Source organism: Pristiophorus japonicus, chromosome 3, assembly GCF_044704955.1.
Source record: "Pristiophorus japonicus isolate sPriJap1 chromosome 3, sPriJap1.hap1, whole genome shotgun sequence".
In the NCBI taxonomy this organism is placed as follows: domain Eukaryota; kingdom Metazoa; phylum Chordata; class Chondrichthyes; family Pristiophoridae; genus Pristiophorus; species Pristiophorus japonicus.
The window spans coordinates 115734486-115754377 of record NC_091979.1 but is presented as its reverse complement, the minus strand read 5'-3'; the positions used below and the strand labels follow the sequence as shown (position 1 = coordinate 115754377).

The 19892-nt window shown below is 41.9% G+C and overlaps 1 protein-coding gene across 1 annotated transcript in view; it reads left to right on the top strand.

The window, feature by feature from the left end:
• Positions 1–19892, top strand: part of dnah9l (dynein, axonemal, heavy polypeptide 9 like) — a 668659-nt gene that overhangs the window by 322066 nt on the left and 326701 nt on the right. Inside the window, exons 41-46 of the mRNA XM_070873660.1 lie at positions 699–826; positions 6186–6334; positions 6442–6592; positions 7196–7327; positions 8626–8799; positions 11042–11246. Of these exons, the coding sequence (XP_070729761.1) occupies positions 699–826; positions 6186–6334; positions 6442–6592; positions 7196–7327; positions 8626–8799; positions 11042–11246 (939 nt within the window). The remainder of the gene's footprint in view (positions 1–698; positions 827–6185; positions 6335–6441; positions 6593–7195; positions 7328–8625; positions 8800–11041; positions 11247–19892) is intronic.

The following is a 19892-nucleotide window of genomic DNA, read 5'->3' as shown; positions in this document are numbered from 1 at the left end:
TATGTATGTCTGAGAAAGAACTCATCGGACCTACCATCACTTGACAGCACAAATTGGACATTCTATCCCCTCTGACCACCAGCTCAAAGATATCTACCCAGAGAGCTAAAGAAAGAAAAAAACTTGCATTTATATACAGAGTATCTCCTTTCATTACCTGAGGACATCCCAAAGCACTTTGCAGCCAACTAAGTACTTTTGAAGTGTAGTCACTGCTGTAAAGTAGCGAAATCTGTAATCAATTTGCACACATCAAGGCCCCAAAAAAGAGCAATGAGATAAATGACCAGACTGGGTTTTGGTGGTGGTGTTTGAAAGATAAATGTGGCCTCTACACCGAGAAAGCTTTTAAGGCCAGCAACACTGCATAACCTCTCTTCCCCCAATCTGCAGTGAGTGCTGATTCCTGGACAGTAGTTTTGCCTGGTGCTCACCCAAGCTATTTGAAACAGCTGAACCAAGAAGTGTCGCCAGGTTCAGCTGAGGTCAAGTCAGGCACAAGAAAAGTGTGCTGTTTGACTTGCATTGGGGCAATGCATGAGGAAGAAATTGTTGCATATTTTTAGCTAACAATGTACTGTAGTTGTAATGTAGGAATTGTTGGTTCTGAAGGAGGCTTCTTCTGTCTTTCAACCACAAATAAGTATAGATTCTGTCAATGATGAAAACTTTGTTTATTTGGTTCCACAAATGAATAGGCTTGTTTTCAACTACTATGAGGGAACTTTCCAGTATTGCTCATGGGGGTCCAAAGTGGATTGTTTTAGATGGAGATATTGACCCTATGTGGATAGAGTCGCTCAACACAGTAATGGATGATAACAAGGTTAGTAGTTTACATGTGATGAAATTGTTTAAAAAATCAGCAACAATCTATGTTCAACAGTTTCATAGGAATATAAAAACATAAGAAATAGGAGCAGGAATAGGCCATTTGACCCCTCGAGCCTGCTCCACCATTCAACAAGATCGTGGCTGATCTGATATTGGCCTCAACTCCACTTTCCTGCCCGCTCCCCATAACCCTTGACTCCCCTATCATTCAAAAATCTGTCTATTTGTACCTTAAATATATTCAATGACCCAGCTTCAACAGCTCTCTGGGGTAAAGAATTCCAAAGGTTCATGACCCTCTGAGAGAAGAAATTCCTCCTCATCTCCATTTTAAATGCGCGACCCCTTATTCTGAAACTATGACGCCTAGTTCTAGATTCCTCCACGAGAGGAAACATCCTCTCTGTATCTACCCTGTCCAGCCCCTTCAGAATCTTATACTTTTCAATTAGCTCACCTTTCATACTTTTAAACTCCAGTGAGTATAGGCCCAACCTGCTCAACCTTTCTTCATATGACAACCCCTTCATCTCGAGAATCAACCTAGTGAACTTCTCTGAACTCCCCCCAATGCAAGTATATCCCTCCTTAAATAAAGAGACCAAAACTGTACACAGTACTCCAGGTGTGGTCTCATCAACCCCTCTGTACAGTTGTAGCAAGACTTTCCTATTTTATACTCTATCCTCCTTGCAATAAAGGCCAACATTCCATTTGTCTTCCTAATTACTTGCTGCACCTACATGCTAACTTTTTGTGTTTCATGTACAAGGACTCCCTTATCCATATTTTATCCATATTCATACATTGTGGGGGTTAAATTTCGGAGAACCCAGATTTGGCATTACCCCACCCGACACAGCATTATTGCCCCACACACAAAGGCTGAGGTCCAGAGAACCTCAGATATTGGACCTCGAACCTCCATCATAATGAAGCGGGTGCTGCATGAGAAGACAACAATCGGGTAAGTGATCTCAATTTGGGCTGCGACTAGTGCAGCTGCCCACAGGTAAATGGATTGATGGCATCAGGATTTCCAATGGGCGGGGTAGGGAGAGAGATCAGGGCTGTAGATTGATGTTGGGGATGGGGGTGAGGGAGATCTGGAGGCCTGATGGTCAGGCCCGGGGATCTTGGGAGTGGAGGCGATTGTGGTAAGTACTTACCTTTTCTTTTATTTATGCGATGGTGCTGGCTGCCTCAGCGCAAAACATTTCATCAGAGACATTAGCAACTTATTTGCAAAAAGATGCCGCTTGTTTGTCCTTACCTAATAATGGAGGTGTGCACACAATTCCAGTCCACAATTTTGGGGCCTTAGGAGGTCTAATATAACCCCCAGAAACTTTCCATTGTAGTTTTACTTCTAATTTAAGCTTCATTTTACATAAATTATTTCAATAAAAATATCATTAGTAGAAACAGAGTATTTTTACCTTTAGAACAAAAATTATAATAGTAATCATCATCATAGGCGATCCCTCGAAACGAGGATGATTTGCTTCCACACCAAAAAAAGGACGAGTTCACAGGTGTTTCAATGAAGGACCCGAACTACATCCTGAAGGGTGGAAGATGCCTGTGTATGTATTTTTTTTAACATGTGGTGGCCGTTGCACACCAGCCACCACATGGGCTTGACAGAGCTAGGTCTTGGTCCAGTGGCAAGGATTACCCAAGGCAACTGGAGACCTGCTCTGCTGCAAAGTTATTTTCCATCCAGATAATAATAAACAAGTTTAGCTTCTTACAGAACTTCGAGCAAAAAAGAAATGTTGTGCCTTTTCCATATCTGTTTGACTTCTTGTCTCAACTATTTTCTGTCTTGCTCTTTTTGAATTATGATGACCTCTCATATCTCCTGTTACGTTCAGTTAATTTTGTCAGTTTTGGTACTTTTCTTTGTTTGAACACCATTACTATTAACATTAGTTGGGTGGCCTGGAAGTTTTTGAGGGAGAAAAATTAACATACATTAAATCATCCACTAGTTTATATGATTGTATTATCGCACAAATAAATTCAGGTCTTTCAAAGTTATGGCAATTATTGACACTGAGAGAAACCCATCAAGTAGAGCCATTGTTCAGAAATAATGGCTGAGTTGGCATCAATGTTCCCTCCTTAGTGCATCGCTCATGGACATAACTGAGAGAGAATTTCTCCAGGCCGAGGAAGAGTGGGAAAGGTAATGAGTTTGCACTGAAAGAAAAATAATGCGTGCATCAGTCACTCAGCCCACAGTATGCTGACATAGTTGTAATACAACCTGCAAATCACTGGCCCCAACTCTAACTTTTGAAACTGCTTGATGGCTGCCTGAAGGATAGGCTTCCTTTCATTGACCGAACTCTGCCATGCTTTCTCACCAACTCACTATATGCATTCGAGAATTACTTGCATGCTTTTTGCTCATTATTTCAGATCAAATGCCATGCATTGTTCATTGGGTGCTCTTCATTTTACCTGTTACATTTTTAAAGAAGGCTGTACATAACCATCAGCAAAGAATCTGAGGAACAGGCCCTCCAAATAATCAGGGGGCATGTCAGCAGAGCAGTGGGTGAGGGACAGCTTGGTCGCGGCCCAATGCCGCAAGTGTTAGTTTCAATTTCATCTGATAGCACCTCACACTCAATCAATGGCCATCTGTCAGCCACACCTTTTCATCTACTGCAAGGCACCATTGTGCAAGGTCTTGCTACTGTTTGCATGGCCATTTGCTGCATATCCTATGATCACAAATGCTCCCTTTCTCTCTTCTTGGATGTCTCCTAACATTAGGCAACTGGCACAGTTGAACAAGATGAAGAAGAAGCAGCATCACATTATGACCTGTCAAGCAGTTCAGACACTGCAAGTAACAGCCCGGATCCATTTGCTGCAGGGGAATTAGATATGGGGCCAAGTGGTGGCTGAGGAAGAAGCACTGGCTGAAGCACTAGTATCAGTTAGAAAGAGCAAGCATAGGTGGCAATAGATGAACAGCAATGAAAGGAGGTATGCTTAGAGCAATATGGGCAGCTTCTTCAGGACTCATTGATTCGTAACTCATGGGCTCCAACCCGAGTTGCACTCATTAACCAGCAGAACCTCTTCATAGCACCCTGCATAGGAAGGATACATCAATCTGTGTACGCATGTGAGAGGGTTTTGAGAACTTGCAGAGACCATGAATAAATGGTAGGGAATATTGCAGGTGAACCCACAAAGACTGAGAACCCAAATTCTGATTAAATTTTTCTCACCAACACTGCGACTGACACAATTGAGACCTTGACAGGAGATTCTTGCTTCTCATCAACAATGGCTGGGAAATTGGCATGAGAGCACCTTGATGACGGGCTTCACATTCTTTAGTGCCAGCCCAGGATATGTCCCCACATGGATCCTAGGCTATTTGTACAGGGCACCCTGCAACTTGGCATGACAGGAGGGAAGATGGTGAGAACCCATCCATGCCTCCCAGGCAGCCCACTTGAAGACTACGTAGAAGCCAGGTAGTGAACAACAGCAGCCATTTGCTGGCAGCAGTGGAATGGCCATCTCGTGATTCAGCAGAAACAAGGCAGTAGCCACAAGCGAATTACAGGGTTCTCATTGAGGAGCAGCAGCATGGCACCCACACTTATTCTTCATAGCTGAGGTTGCTCTTACAAGAAGCAGGAGATTAGAAAGTACACGTCCCATCTCCTACAATTTCACCGAAGAGGCAAACGTTGATGCAGAGACACGTGGAGTAGAGAAATAAACTGATTGGACCTTCTTTTGGATGTTTGGTGATGATTTGTTGGCTAGAAGGAACATATGATCATTGGTGTTGGGGAAAATAGTTAGTGAAGCTGGGATGATTTGGCCCAGCATTTTAGTAAGGGGTGAGTACAGAGAAGCCTTTAAGACTGTTCATGTTGGGGCTGCAGGACTACTTTCAACTAAAAAATCTAGTCAATCAAGCCTTCATTCATCACTCTGCCTAGCCGTAGATCAGCTGGGGCCACTTCTCCTTCCTTCTCTTCCTCCACCTCCTCTTCCTTTTCTTCCTCTGCATACAAAAATACAGACTTGCCTTCAAGCCCTTCTGACTGTAAGAATTCCTCTCCTAATAATGAAGTTGTGCAAACCGAAGCAGAAGGATGTAATCTTCAAAACTTTATCAGTAGATAGGGACTCCACATGATCTGTCCAAACATATATAGTGCTGCTTTGCTTTAACATCCCTGAGTTCTAATCTGAGAATTCAGGTCAAGCCTCATTTTTTTTCTTGCATTGATGCGGAGGTTCTGGATTGTGTCAAAAACCAGGGCAGCAATGGGTATCCCTAGCCCCCACCCCACCACATACACAGTAGCCATCTGTTCATTCATCTTGCTGCTTTAAAGGTTGTAGCGTTATCCACTATTACAAGATGAAAGCATCATGACTGCTGCTGGGGTATCTTGCAGTCAGCTATATTATTCAGTTGTGCTGGGCTGAAGCTGCCTGCATGACTGAATTAAATTATTCTTTATTCAAATGCCAAAAGCTTGTTTGGTGCCCTGATGGCAACATTGGTACCAAGAATGGCACAATGGGTGATATTGATAAGGCTTGCACTCATGGGAACCCCCCAACCGTCATCCCCTACACCTGGGTTGGCTTGCTGAGCTCCAGTTGTTTCCTTGTGGAGGACAGGACATCCCAGTGCTTTAAGAGTCTGTGATGACTGGGAGGATTCACTGAAAGTTTTGGAGAACTGTAGTGACACTGGCATCTGTAGACAATGAGGGAGAGGATTTTGGAAACAGGGGACTTGGAATTGCAGAGCACTGGGGAGGTGGGAGCCACTCAGGGCCACTGGTACAGGGGAGGAAGTGGGCTGGGGTGTGACGGTACTGGAAAGGACAGATGGATTGAAGGGAGAAAATAACACATCAACCAAATCCAATCCAATAATTCAAGCTTCAATCAAGCATTCCAAATTGAGTCCCAAACTCCCAAGACAGGAGTAGGCTTCTGCCTACGCTATACAAGCAACATTGAGCAAGAATAAGCTTTTTATTCCATATTCAATTTTTATGGGTTACATATGGTATAAATATTACGTGCATATTTTCAGCCAGCTGAAAGTCCAGATTTTCTCAAACCAAATTCATAAATTTATTGAGTCGGTTATGCTGCTTGCCAGCTTGGGAGTAACTTAAAAAAACATGGAGCTATTTGATTATGTGATTTTCTACTACTTGTTACTTATTGGTACTTGCCGACTGAATCAAAATGCTTTTGATTAATTCAAGTTTAGTCATTTGGATGTTTAATTGGTAACTTAACAGATAAGTTATTTTTCACTTTAATTTTTTTTCTGTCTCGAGGTACTGACTTTAGCTAGCAATGAACGTATATCGTTAGCGCCTTCCATGCGGTTATTATTTGAAATCAGTCATCTACACGCAGCAACTCCTGCTACAGTATCCAGGGCTGGCATAATATATGTCAACCCACAGGATTTAGGATGGAGTCCGTAAGTAGCTGGTGTATTTGTACTTTACTCTGAATTCTCCCAGCTGTTTCATTTTTCTAAAACTATGCTTGTAATCCTATACGCCATCAATTTCCATTTCTTTGTAGGTATGTCACTAGCTGGATTGACACTCGCAAAGCCCAGTCAGAGCGAGCTAATCTTACTATACTGTTTGACAAGTATGTTCCGTTCTGTCTGGAACAAGTGCGTTGTAATCTTAAAACTATTACTCGAGTTCCTGAAAACAGTATTGTACAGGTACAAAGTAGTATTTTCAACTCAAGCATGACATATAAATGAAAGAGATACTTGGATTTATATAGCACCTTTCACGACCACCAGAAGTCTCAAAGCTCTTTACAGCCAATGAAGTACTTTTTGAAGTGTAGTCACTGTTGTAATGTAGGAAACGCAGCAGCCAATTTGCGCACAAGCAAGCTCCCACAAACAGAAATGTAATAATGACCAGATAATCTTTTTTGTTATGTTGATTGAGGGATAAATATTGGCCAGGACACTAGGGATAATTGCCTTGCTCTTCGAAATAGTGCCATGGTATCTTTTACGTTCACCTGAAAGAGCAGACGGGGCCTCTCATAAAAGAATCTTTTGAAAGGTTCTTTTCGGAGTGATAACATTTTGGCGTATAGGATGTTGTTACGATTTTCAATGTTTTAAAAGTTATTTTGAAAAATAGTTCATATGTTGGTTAAGGTTTATGTATATTTTCATAGGGTCTTAAAAATTAAAGCATAGAAGAGGCCCATTTGGTCCATTACACCTGTGCCAGTCTAGATTTATATTATGTTGTGTTGAGCTCTAAATTTTAGATTGTTTCACAAAACTACTTTCTTCTTGTAGACTTTATGTTCTCTACTAGACTGCTTATTAACGTCAGAAAATACTCCCCCAGACTCTCCTCGTGACATCTATGAGATGTACTTTGTATTTGCTTGTGTCTGGGCTTTTGGTGGAGCATTGTTCCAAGATCAAGTAAGTATTAATGAGTCATTTCTTTCCTTTTAATTTTAAAATTAAAAAAAAAAATTGGAGTAGTTAAGTAAAATAGTCACTTAATTATAAAATTGTAAATAATCATAAGCATAATAGTATTGCTAAACACCTGATAGAGAGCTATATAGGGTACTGAAGTTGCATGTTCAGCCATGAACTCATTGAATGGCGGTGCAGGCTAGAAGGGCCGAATGGCCTACTCCTGCACCTATTTTCTATGTTTCTATGTTTCTATTTAAAGAGTACTTCCTTCAAAAAAAATTGGTCAGTGATATAAATACAAATTGGGTATTTAAATAGTCATTGCTGTCTATTGATCATTTTTAGGCCGGCTGAGATCTTAGAATGGCCGGGGATAGCTCACTGCGAAAACTTTTCTACGTACAAATTATATACTTGCTCAACATCTTAATATCTTAATTGTTGAGCGTGAGATGGAGCTTTGCAGCGAGGAAGATCGAGAAGAGGGTTGGCGCAATGACGCAGCCCTGCTTGCCCCCGGTCTGGGCGTGGATTGGCCTAACACAATCCCAAAGCAAGCGCTCTACTTGGAACTCCTACACGGCAAGTGAACTCTATGTGGGCAGAGGAAATGTTTCAAGGATACCCTCAAAGCCTCCTTGATAAAGTGCAACCTCCCCACCGATACCTGGGAATTCCTGGCCAAAGACCGCCCTAAGTGGAGGAAGAGCATCCGGGAGAGCGCTGAGCACCTCGAGTCTCGTCGCTGAGAGCATGCAGAAAACAAGCGCAGGCAGTGGAACTAGTCTCCCCACCCACCCTTTCCTTCAACGACTGTCTGTCCCACCTGTGACAGAGACTGTAATTCTCGCATTGGACTGTACAGCCACCTGAGAACTCACTTTTAGAGTGGAAGCAAGTCTTCCTCAATTTTGAGGGACTGCCTATGAAGATGAAAGGCGCTACATAAATGCATGTTTTTTCTCTTTATGATTAGACTTTTTATAACTTCATTATGGTATGAAACAGACCAATACTCTCAATGTCCACACAGTGAGTTCCAAAATCAGCTGGCCCGTGGTGCACAGTCATCTGAGAACTCGCTTTTAGAATGGAAGCAAGTCTTCCTCGATTTCGAGGGACTGCCTATGATAATGATGATCTTAATTGTGTAATAGTGTATCATGAGAGGAAAATAAAAAATTCTAAAAATGGGGAAGAAAAAATGTATTGGCTTATTTTGACCTATCCACTTGTACCTGTCAGTAGTATTACTATAAAATGATTGGCTAAATTGTGGCTGTTTCTTTAACTAGCTAATTGATTACCGCGTCGAATTCAGTAGATGGTGGACCAAAGAAATGAGAACAATCAAATTCCCATCCCAAGGGACAGTCTTTGATTATTATGTTGACTCTGATACTAAAAAGTTTACTCTATGGACAGAAAAAATCCCAAATTTTGAAATGGAACCAGATGCCCCTCTGCAGGTAGGTTATACCAGAACAGGTTTAATAGTATGCTTGGAAAGGGAAAGACATCCATACAGAATAAAATGACTTATTCGGTTGTTTCAAACAGGAATTAAGTAGTATATAACTGGCTTTCAGCCAGCTAAATGTCAGCTTATTACATGTTGCCTTTCTTTGAGGTAGGACATAGAATTCAGCAGAACAAAGTACAGTTACATAAAATTCAAGGTTGATGGTGACTAGAATTGGCATTGATATGGCCCTTTCAAATCCCAGTTGTATATTTAAATTTTAATGTTTCCATCATTTGTTCCTAAGTGTGAATTAACAGCCTTGATCTTTCTCTTAAGTTTCTTTTCTGAGAAAGGACTCGAATTTAATTCAACACTGGAGATTTACTGCTTTTCTATATTCCACCAGGCAGAATCAATAATGTGACTGAAGTGAAGAAGATAAAAATTTATGGTATCTTGCAATTTAATGGTTGAAAAGATGCAATTTGAGAGATCATAAATTGTGAAGGAGTTTATGCTTCATTGCCTCTGATTCACTGCTTGCTGTTAGAACTTGATTTGTGACTGTCCATGATGTGTGATTAATGATGTGATCAATGCTTACCTCTGTGCAAGGCTTCATTGCTAATGCTCTTCATTAGAATAAATAAAAGACAGCAATTTAAAAAAAACTTTGTAACATTTAATATAGAATAGCAGTTTTTCTATTACAGATTAGCTTTCTTAGGTACTGCCTTCAGAATGTCCACCCACATTGCATTACTCATTGTTTCTGTTTTTTGGGAATTTACAGAAACTTGTGTTGTTTCAACTAACCTTTATAATCATCATTACAGAGGGAGAGAAAACATGTAAGACTGTCAAGAGCCAGGCTACTTTGTTGGTGCTAGGATACTGCCCAACAACCATTGTTATACTGTAAATGGACAAAAATAAATTAACTTAAATTGGAGCAGTTTTGAAATAGCTTATAGATAAACTGTATAAATTATAAGGTAAACTCCACAGAAAACTAAAATGTTTGCCTAATAAGCACTCTGACATTTTTGACAGAAGAATATCTTTCTAAACCCAACTCTTTTGGTACATTTTCTTTGTCTTTTTATTTTGGTAAATTAAAAAAAAAATCTCATAATACTCCTGTGAAGCACCTTGGGAAGTTCCACTACGTTAAAGGCGCTATATAAATAAAAGTTGTTGTTGATGTTTTATAAATTAAACAAATGGAAAATTCTACTAATTTTCAAATTTACTAGCTAAAATATATTTTGCAAAGAATAATCTTCAAAGAGTACTTTATCAGCATTGAAATCATTTTCTGGATTTTCAGGGTTTTATGTTTAATGTACAGTATTTCTCCCTCACCTCCTCTCTCTCTCTGCCACCCCATCTACCGCCCCATTATCCAGGAATTGTTCAGAGATATAGCTATTAATTATAATTCACCATACTTTTATTTTGATTTCTATAAAAAGCATTATAACTTATTCACATATGTTTAAAATGGTAAAAGCATGTCTGACTTTACTAAAATCAATTACAATAACCTTTCTTTATAAAGCATGATTCTGATATACCATGACCTCTAATATAACATTAATTTTTTATGGTACTCGCATTAATAAAGAACTCATAAAAGACCTTCTTGCAACTTACTTCTCATGGTATCTATAAAGTAGATTACTGAATAGTGTACTACCTTCTAAAACGGATCTATTTTTCAAAGTTCTTCATGGGAACAATTTTGAGATTTGCAATTAATTAATCAACCTGGAAACACTTGCCTCTAAGTTTGTGGATTCAGGATCCACTGAAGAGTTGAGAACATAATCTCGGCTGACATTTCATTGCAGTACTGGGGAAAGGTTACATTGTCCGAGCTGCCACGTTTTGCATGAGACGTTAAACTGAGACGCTGTCTGCTTGTTCCAGGTGGGCATAAATGATCCCATGCCACTATTTACAGAAAAGCAGGGAATTTTCCCAGTATCTTCAACCAATACTAACCAAAAGATAAGCTGGTCTTTTATTTCATTTGCTGTCTGTGGAACTTAGCTCTTTTATTTGCTTATAAAGAAATATTTCAAAATAAAGGTGGCTATGGTGCTTTTGGACATTCTGAGGATGTGAAAGATGATTTATAAATGCAAGTTATTTCTTATTGATAGGAAATGTATGCTAATATAAGAACTTTTTTAATCAACAGCACTTTAATCACTTGTATGCTTTTCTTCTTCTGTAAATAGGATGTACTAGTTCATACTCAAGAAACTGTTGGCCTGAAATATTTCATTGATTTACTTGTGAAAAAGGGAAAACCAGTGATGTTAGTTGGAAATGCAGGGGTAGGAAAGACTATTCTTGTATCGAAAGAAATTTCAAAGCTAACTGAACATTATATTGTAACTAAAGTTCCTTTCAACTACTATACGACATCAGCCATGCTCCAGCGTAAGTACTTTCAATCTTCCACTTGTTTTAAAGATAATTCTATCAATGTTATAGTAACAAAAATATATTTTTATCTGTAATAAACCTCTATGCCTCGCTACCTCTCTCTTTTAAGATGCTCCTTAAAATCTACTTCTTTGATCAAGCTTTTGGTCATCTGTCCTGATATCTCCTGTGGTTCGGTATCAAATTTTGTTTGATAACATTCCTGTGAAATGCCTTGGGACATTTTACTATGTTAAAGGCACTATGTAAATGCAAGTTATTATATTAGATTATTGATTTGAATTCCTTAATAATAGTAACAGAGTACAGAGGGTTAAGATCAGTAATTGCGAGCTTACCTCTGCAACCTGGAATGAATTTGCATTATCCTGTACTGTCTGGCTAGTATTCACACCCCAGAGCAAGGCAAAGAGGCATATGTAGTTTTGGAGTTTTTGATATACATGGTCTGATTATAGCCATTGTACATGAATGGGTGTCCATCTGGCAGGTTATTCAAAGTATTTGGGACAGATCAATGAAAGTAGCCATCTCATTTAATTCTAAAACTTTGTGGAGTAGTAATTCTTGATGACATCTGTATTTGGGTCAGGCTTGTGAGTAGGATTGGGGCAAAGCTTTCTTTGTAGTCCTTTTGATGGACAACTCTGTAGCCTGGAGCTTTTCCAATTATAACATTCTATTGGCCGACCTACCTCCTCGGTCAGTCTTCAGCCAACAGAAGTGTTGGGCTAGTTTGATTCCATGGTTGTGCCACTTAACAACTAAAAAACCATTTTCAAGATTCAAGTTTTGAAAGATAGCTCAAAGGAAATAGATTTATTGATTTTGATGTATGTATCCTGAAGGATAGTAAAGCTTCTAAATCCACAGTTTTATACTGAATATTGTTCATTTACCTGTTCATTCATCTGTTGCTTTATAGTATGAGTCTCAGTCTGACAGGCTGTATATTCAATTCGCCAACCAAATAAGAGAGTTAACTGATGACTTGGGCTGCAGTGTACCTTTAAGAACCACTGTCTTTGATCTTTCTTCTTGATCAAGAACTCTCAGCTGACATAGTTTTACAACAAATTAACTAAGTTTCAACGTCAAAAAATTTGTGATGAAGGTTAATTATTTTAATGTAAAATAAGGTTATATAAGTCAGCATTGGTCCCATTTCTGCGTGCAGCTCTGACCCATGTCTTCACCCCAGATGCAGCTGTAAGACACAGCTGTCAATCAAGAATCATTACACCACCATGTCAATCACCTAGAAGGTTCTAAAATTGAGTAAGGTAGCCAGTTTCATTCCCAAATACTTTAAAATTCTGACCCCATTCATGTACAATAGCCACATTTTGACCATGAATGCCAAAGACCTCCAGAACTACACATGCCTCTGCGGGAGATGCAAATATTAAAACAGGCAGTAATTACTTCCAGCTTTCACAAAACAACCAGCAATAACTGATCTTAATGCTGTTTGTACTGTTACTATCAATGAGTAATTCTAATTCTAATTCAAAGATACATTTTGTCACAGTCATGTACCTTGAATGGTAATGTAATTTGACTAATGCACTACAAAGAATTATATCAGTAGGAAACTATACCTTATATCTACTATTAGATTCCCTTCCCTGCCAATTTTGCTGCTCAGACTAGGATGGACCTTCCATGCCTTCAGCAAACAATGTCACCTATCTCAGGTAATAACTTCAGAATGAAGAGGCTTGGGGGTGCTCTGGAGTGTTTCCATGGAACCAACAATTCAGCTCTTGCTTTGACATGTAGGAATACTGTGATTGTAAATGGAGGCCACCTTTTCTTCCTTTTGCTTTGGTTCAGCTCCACCCCTCTCATTGTGGCTGCAACTGAGAACTAACATGACTTCAACTACTCACTATCTAGAAGAAGCATAGGATTACATAGAATATACAACACAGAAACAGGCCATTCGGCCCAACCAGTCCATGCTGATGTTTATGCTCCACTTGAGCCTCCTCCCATCTTTCCTCATCTAACTCATCATGAACTTCTATTACCTTCTCCCTCATATGCTTATTTCGCCTTCCCTTAAATGCATCTATACTATTCGCTTCAACTACTCTCTGTGGTAGCGAGTTCCACATTCTCACCACTCTGTGGGTAAAGAAGTTTCTTCTGAATTCCCCATTTGATTTATTTGTGACGGTTACAGCAAGCGGTTAAAAAAGCAAATGGTATGTTGGCCTTCATAGGGGATTTGAGTACAGGGGCAGGGAGGTGTTACTACATTTGTACAGGGCTTTGGTGAGGCCACACCTGGAGTATTGTGTACAGTTTTGGTCTCCTAACTTGAGGTAGGACATTCTTGCTATTGATGGAGTGCAGCGAAGGTTCACCAGACTGATTCCCGGGATGGCGGGACTGACATATCAAGAAAGACTGGATCAACTGGGCTTGTATTCACTGGAGTTCAGAAGAATGAGAGGGAATCTCATAGAAACGTTTAAAATTCTGACGGGTTTAGACATGTTAGATGCAGGAAGAATGTTCCCAATGTTGGGGAAGTCCAGAACCAGGGGTCACAGTCTAAGGATAAGGGGTAAGCCATTTAGGACCGAGATGAGGAGAAACTTCTTCACCCAGAGAGTGGTGAACCTGTGGAATTCTCTACCACAGAAAGTTGTTGAGGCCAAATCACTAAATATATTCAAAAAGGAGTTAGATGTAGTCCTTACTGCTAGGGGGATCAACGGTTTGGTGAGAAAGCAGGAATGGGGTACTGAAGTTGCATGTTCAGCCATGAACTCATTGAATGGCGGTGCAGGCTAGAAGGGCCGAATGGCCTACTCCTGCACCTATTTTCTATGTTTCTATGTTTCTATGTGACTATCTTATATTAATGGCCTCGAGTTTTGCTCTTCCCCACAAGTGGAAACACTCTCTCTGTGTCTACTCTATCAAAACATTTCATAATTTTAAGGACTTCTATTAGGTCACCCCTCAGCCTTTTCTTTTCACGAGTAAAGTGACCTAGCCTGTTCATCTTTTCCTGCTAGGTTTACCCTTGCATTTCTGGTATCATCCTTGTAAATCTTCTCTGCACCCTCTTCAGTGCCTCTATATCCTTTTTATAATATGGCAACCAGAATTGTACGCAGTACTCTAAGCATGGTCTAACCAAGGTTTGATACAAGTTTAGCATAACTTCTCAACTTCTCTACTTTTCAGTTCTATCCCTCTTAGAAATAAATAAGCTTGGGTTGCTTTTTTTATGGCCTTGTTAACCTGTGCCGCTACCTTTAGTGATTTGTGTATTTGTACTCTTGCGATCCCTTTGTTCTTCTGCTCCATTTAGATTCTTATTTTCCAAGTAATATGTGACCTCCCTATTTTTCTTACCAAAATTTAATACCTTACATTTATCTGTGTTGAAATTCATTTTCCAATTATATGCATATTCTATAAGTTTATTAATGTCGTCTTGTAATTTGTTGCAGTCTTCCTCAGTATTGACTAACCCCTCCCTCCAAAAACAATTGGTGTCAATTGAAAATTTAGAAATTGTCTTTTTAATTCCAAAGTCTAAATCATTATTATAAATTGTCAACAACATTGGTTCGAGAACTGATCCTTGTGGAACACCACTTTCCATCTTCTACCACTCTGAATAGCTACCCTTTCCCCTACTCTCTGCTTTCTATCTTGAAGCCAGCCAGCTTTCCATTCTGCTACTTGTCCCCTGGTTCTGCAATCTCTGACCTTATTCATTAGTCTATTATGTGGTACCTTATTGAAGGCCTTTTGAAAATCTAGATAAATTACATTTAGTACATTACCCTTGTCTACTCTCACTGTTACCCTTTCAAAAAATTCAATGAGGACAGTCAATCAAGACTTTCCCTTTTGAAATCCATGCTTGATTATTCATTATTATATTTTTGGTTTCCAGACGTTCTTCTATTTTCTCCTTTAGTAGGGATTCCATTATTTTTCTTACCACCAATGTTAAGCTGATTGGTCTATAGTTCCCCGGACATGTTCTATCTCCTTCTTAAATATAGGTATTATGATAGTTATCCATCATCCTCATCATCATCATAGGCAGTCCCTCGAAATCGAGGAAGTCTTGCTTCCACTCTCAAAGTGAGTTCTCAGGTGGCTGTACAGTCCAATGCAGGAATTACAGTCTCTGTCACAGGTGGAGCAAATAATGGTTGAAGGAAAGGGTGGGTGGGGAGCCTGGTTTGCTGCACACTCCTTCCGCTTGATTTTTGCATGCTCTCGGCGATGAGACTTGAAGTACTCAGCGCCCTCCTGGATGCTCTTCCCCCATTTAGGGTGGTCTTGGGCCAAGGATTCCCAGGTGCCAGTGGGGATGTTGCACGTTATCAAGGAGGCTTTGAGGCTGTCCTTGAAACGTTTTCTCTGCCTACCTGGGGCTCGCTTGCCATGTAGGAATTCCGTGTAGAGCGCTTGCTTAGGAAGTCTCGTGTCGGGCATGCGGACGATGTGGCTCGCCTTGCTGCAATGCTCCACCTCACTCTCAACAAGCTCCCCACTGGAGTGGAATTAAACTATGGAACCAATGGGAACCTATTCAACCTTCGCCGTCTCCAGGTTAAATCTAAGGTCATCCCATCCTCTGTCATCGAACTACAGTACGCGGACGACGCTTGCATCTGTGCACACTGAGGCCGAACTACAAGCCATCGTCAACACCTTCACCGAGGCATACGAAAGCATGGGCCTTACGCTAAACATCCATAAGACAAAGGTCTCCACCATCCTGATCCCGCCGCACAGCAATGCTGCCCCCCTCGGTCATCAAAATCCATGGCGCGGCCTTGGACAATATGGACCATTTTCCATACCTTGGGAGCCTACTATCATCAAGGGCAGACATCGATGACCAGGTCCAACACCGCCTCCAGTGTGCCAGCGCAGCCTTCGGTCGCCTGAGGAAGAGAGTGTTTGAAGACCAGGACCTCAAATCTGGCACCAAGCTTATGGTCTACAGGGCAATAGTGATACCCGCCCTCCGATATGGCCCAGAGACGTGGACTATATATAACAGATATATAGCAGACATATCAAAGTGCTGGAGAAGTACCACCAGTGTTGCCTTTGTAAGATCCTGCAAATCCACTGGGAGGACAGACGCACCAACGTCCGTGTTCTCGCTCAGTGTTATATATGTGGACGTATTTACTCTGTACAGCCACCAGAGGACACATCCCCTGGCATCCCAAGGGATCCCATGTTGGGAGCACAGGTATTTAAGGAGGCTTCACAGGTTGGAGAGGCACTCTGGAGACCTGCAATAAAAAACTAAGGTCACACTTTACTTTGAGCTGACAGTGTTGAATCTGATTCTTTCTCCATACACAACAACTGGTGACGAGATACAGATAGTGAACCCAAAGATGCAGAGAACAGTGGGCATCCTGGAGAAATTTTCGGAGGGAGATGATCGGGAAACTTTTGTCGAACGACTCGACCAATACTTCATGGCCAACGAGCTAGATGGGGAAGAGAGTGCTGCCAAACGAAGGGTGATCCTCCTCACCGTCTGTGGGGCACCAATGTATGGCCTCATGAAGAATCTGCTCACTCCAGCGAAACCCACGGAGAAATCGTACGATGATTTGTGCACACTGGTCCGAGAGTATTTGAACCCGAAGCAAAGCGTTCTGATGCGAGGTACCGGTTCTACACCTACTAAAGGTCTGAAGGCCAGGAAGTGGCGAGTTATGTCGCTGAGCTAAGGCGCCTTGCAGGACATTGCGAATTTGAAGGACATTTGGAGCACATGCTCAGAAACTTTTTCGTAATTGGCCGTGAAACTATACTTCGCAAACTTTTGACTGTAGAGACCCCAACCTTGAGTAAGGCCATGACGATAGCCCAGGTGTTCATTGCCACCAGTGACAATACTAAGCAAATCTCTCAGCACACAAGTGCTGCTACAAGTACTGTGAACATAGTGATGTTGTTTTCGAATCGTAACGTACAGGGCAGGCCACACATATCTGCAGCTACATGTCCGCAGATGTCTGAGTCCACCATAAAGGGTGATGAATGCAAGGCCATTAACACCTTGTTGGCGCTGCGGGGGTGATCATCGTTTCCATTCATGCTGATTCAAAGAATACGTTTGCAAGGGCTGTGGAACAATGGGACACCTCCAATGAGTGTGCAGGCGAGCTGCAAAGCCTGTTAAACCTGCAAACCACTATGTTGCAGAGGAGGACAGATCCATGGAGGATCACGACGAACCAGAGCCTCAGATCGAGGAGGCAGAGTTACATGGGGTGCACACATTCACCACGAATTGTCCCCCGATAATGCTGAATGTTGAACTAAATGGACTCCCGGTGTCAATGGAACTGGACACGGGCGCGAGCCAGTCCATCATGGGCAAAAAGACTTTCGAGAGGTTGTGGTGCAACAAGGCCTCAAGGCCAGTCTTAATTCCAGTTCGCACGAAACTACGAACTTACATGAAAGAACTGATTCCTGTAATCGGCAGTGCTACCGTAAAGGTCTCCTATGATGGAGCGGTGCACAAGCTACCACTCTGGGTGGTACCAGTCGATGGTCCCATGCTGCTCGGCAGGAGCTGGCTGGGAAAGATACGCTGGAACTGGGACGACGTCTGAACGCTATCACCCGCTGACGCCACTTCGTGTGCCCAGGTCTTAAACAAATTTCCTTCGCTGTTCGAACCAGGCATCGGGAAATTCCAAGGAGCAAAAGTGCAGATCCACCTAATTCCGGGGGCGTGACCCATCCATCACAAGGCGAGAGCAGTACCATACACGATGAGAGAAAGAGTAGAGATCGAGCTAGACCGGCTGCAAAGAGAGGGCATCATTTCACCGATCGAGTTCAGCGAGTAGGCTAGTCCGATTGTCCCAGTCCTCAAGGGAGACAGCACCATCAGAATCTGTGGCAATTACAAAGTAACTATCAATCGTTTCCCCCTGCAGAACCAATACCCACTACCAAAGGCCAACGACTTCTTTGGCGGGAGGAAAGATGTTCATGAAGCTGGATCTGACAACATGACGCAGGAACTGGAGGAATCATTGAAGGCCCTCACCTGCATCAACATGCACAAAGGTCTTTTTGTTGATGACAAATGCCCGTTTGGAATTCGATCAGCGGCAGCGATATTCCAGAGAAACATGGAAAGTTTACTGAAGTCGGTCCCGCACACCGTGGTCTCCCAGGACGATATCTTGATCACAGGTCGGAACACAGTCGAGCACCTGCAGAATCTGGAGGAGGTTATTAGTCGACTCAACCGCATGGGGCTGAGGTTAAAACGCTCAAAGTACATTTTCCTGGTGCCTGAAGTGGAGTTCTTGGGAAGGATTGCAGCGGACGGCATCAGGCCCATCAACTTGAAGACGGAGGCAATCGAGAACGCACCGAGGCCACAGAGCGTGATGGAGCGGCGGTCGTTTCTGGGACTACTTTGCTCTACTTTGATAACTTCTTACCAGGTCTCAGCATATTGCTAAAGCCACTACATGTCTTACTACGAAAAGGTGGAGAATGGGTTTGAGGCAAAAGTCAAGAAAATGCCTTTGTAAACGTGAGAAAATTGTTAGGCTCAAACAAATTGCTTGTGTTGTATGATCCATGTAAGCGTTTGGTACTAGCATGTGATGCGTCGTCAAATGGCATCGGGTGTGTATTGCAATAAGCTAATAATTTTGGGAAACTGCAACCGGTTGCTTATGCATCTAGAAGTCTGTCTAAGGCTGAGAGAGCCTACAGCACGATTGAAAAAGAAGCGTTAGCGTGTGTCTATGGGGTAAAGAAAATGCATCAATACCTGTTTGGGCTAAAATTCGAATTGGAAACTGACCACAAGCCACTTGTATCCCTGTTTTGCGAGAGTAAAAGGATAAATACCAATGCACGGCCTTCATCCAGAGATGGGCGCTCACATTATCCGCATATAACTACGCCATCCGCCGCAGGCCAGGCACAGAAAACTGCGCCGATGCTCTCAGTAGGTTGCCATTGCCCACCACTGGGGTGGAAATAGCGCAGCCCGCAGATCTTGCCATGGTTATGGAAGCATTTGAGAGTGAAGAATCACCCGTCACTGCCCGGCAGATCAAAACCTGGACAAGCCAGGACCTCTTATTATCTCTAGTCAAAAGCTGTGTGCTTCACGGGAGCTGGTCCAGTGTCCCAGTGGAAATGCAGGAAGTGATAAAGCCGTTCCAGCGTCACAATGATGAAATGTCTATACAGGCAAACTGCCTTAGAAACATAGAAACATACAAAATAGGTGCAGGAGTAGGCCATTCGGCCCTTTAGAGCCTGCACCAACATTCAATATGATCATGGCTGATCATTCGCCTCAGTACCCCTTTCCCGCTTTCTCTCCATACACCTTGATCCCTTTAGCCGTAAGGGCCATATCTAACTCCCTCTTGAACTGGCATCAACGACTCTCTGCGGCAGGGAATTCCACAGGTTAACAACTCTCTGAGTGAAGAAGTTTCTCATCTCAGTCCTAAATGGCCTGCCCCTTATTCTAAGACTGTGTCCCCTAGTTCTGAACTACCCCAACATCAGGAACATTCTTCCCGCATCTAACCTGTCCTGTCCCGTCAGAATCTTATAAGTTTCTATGAGATCCCC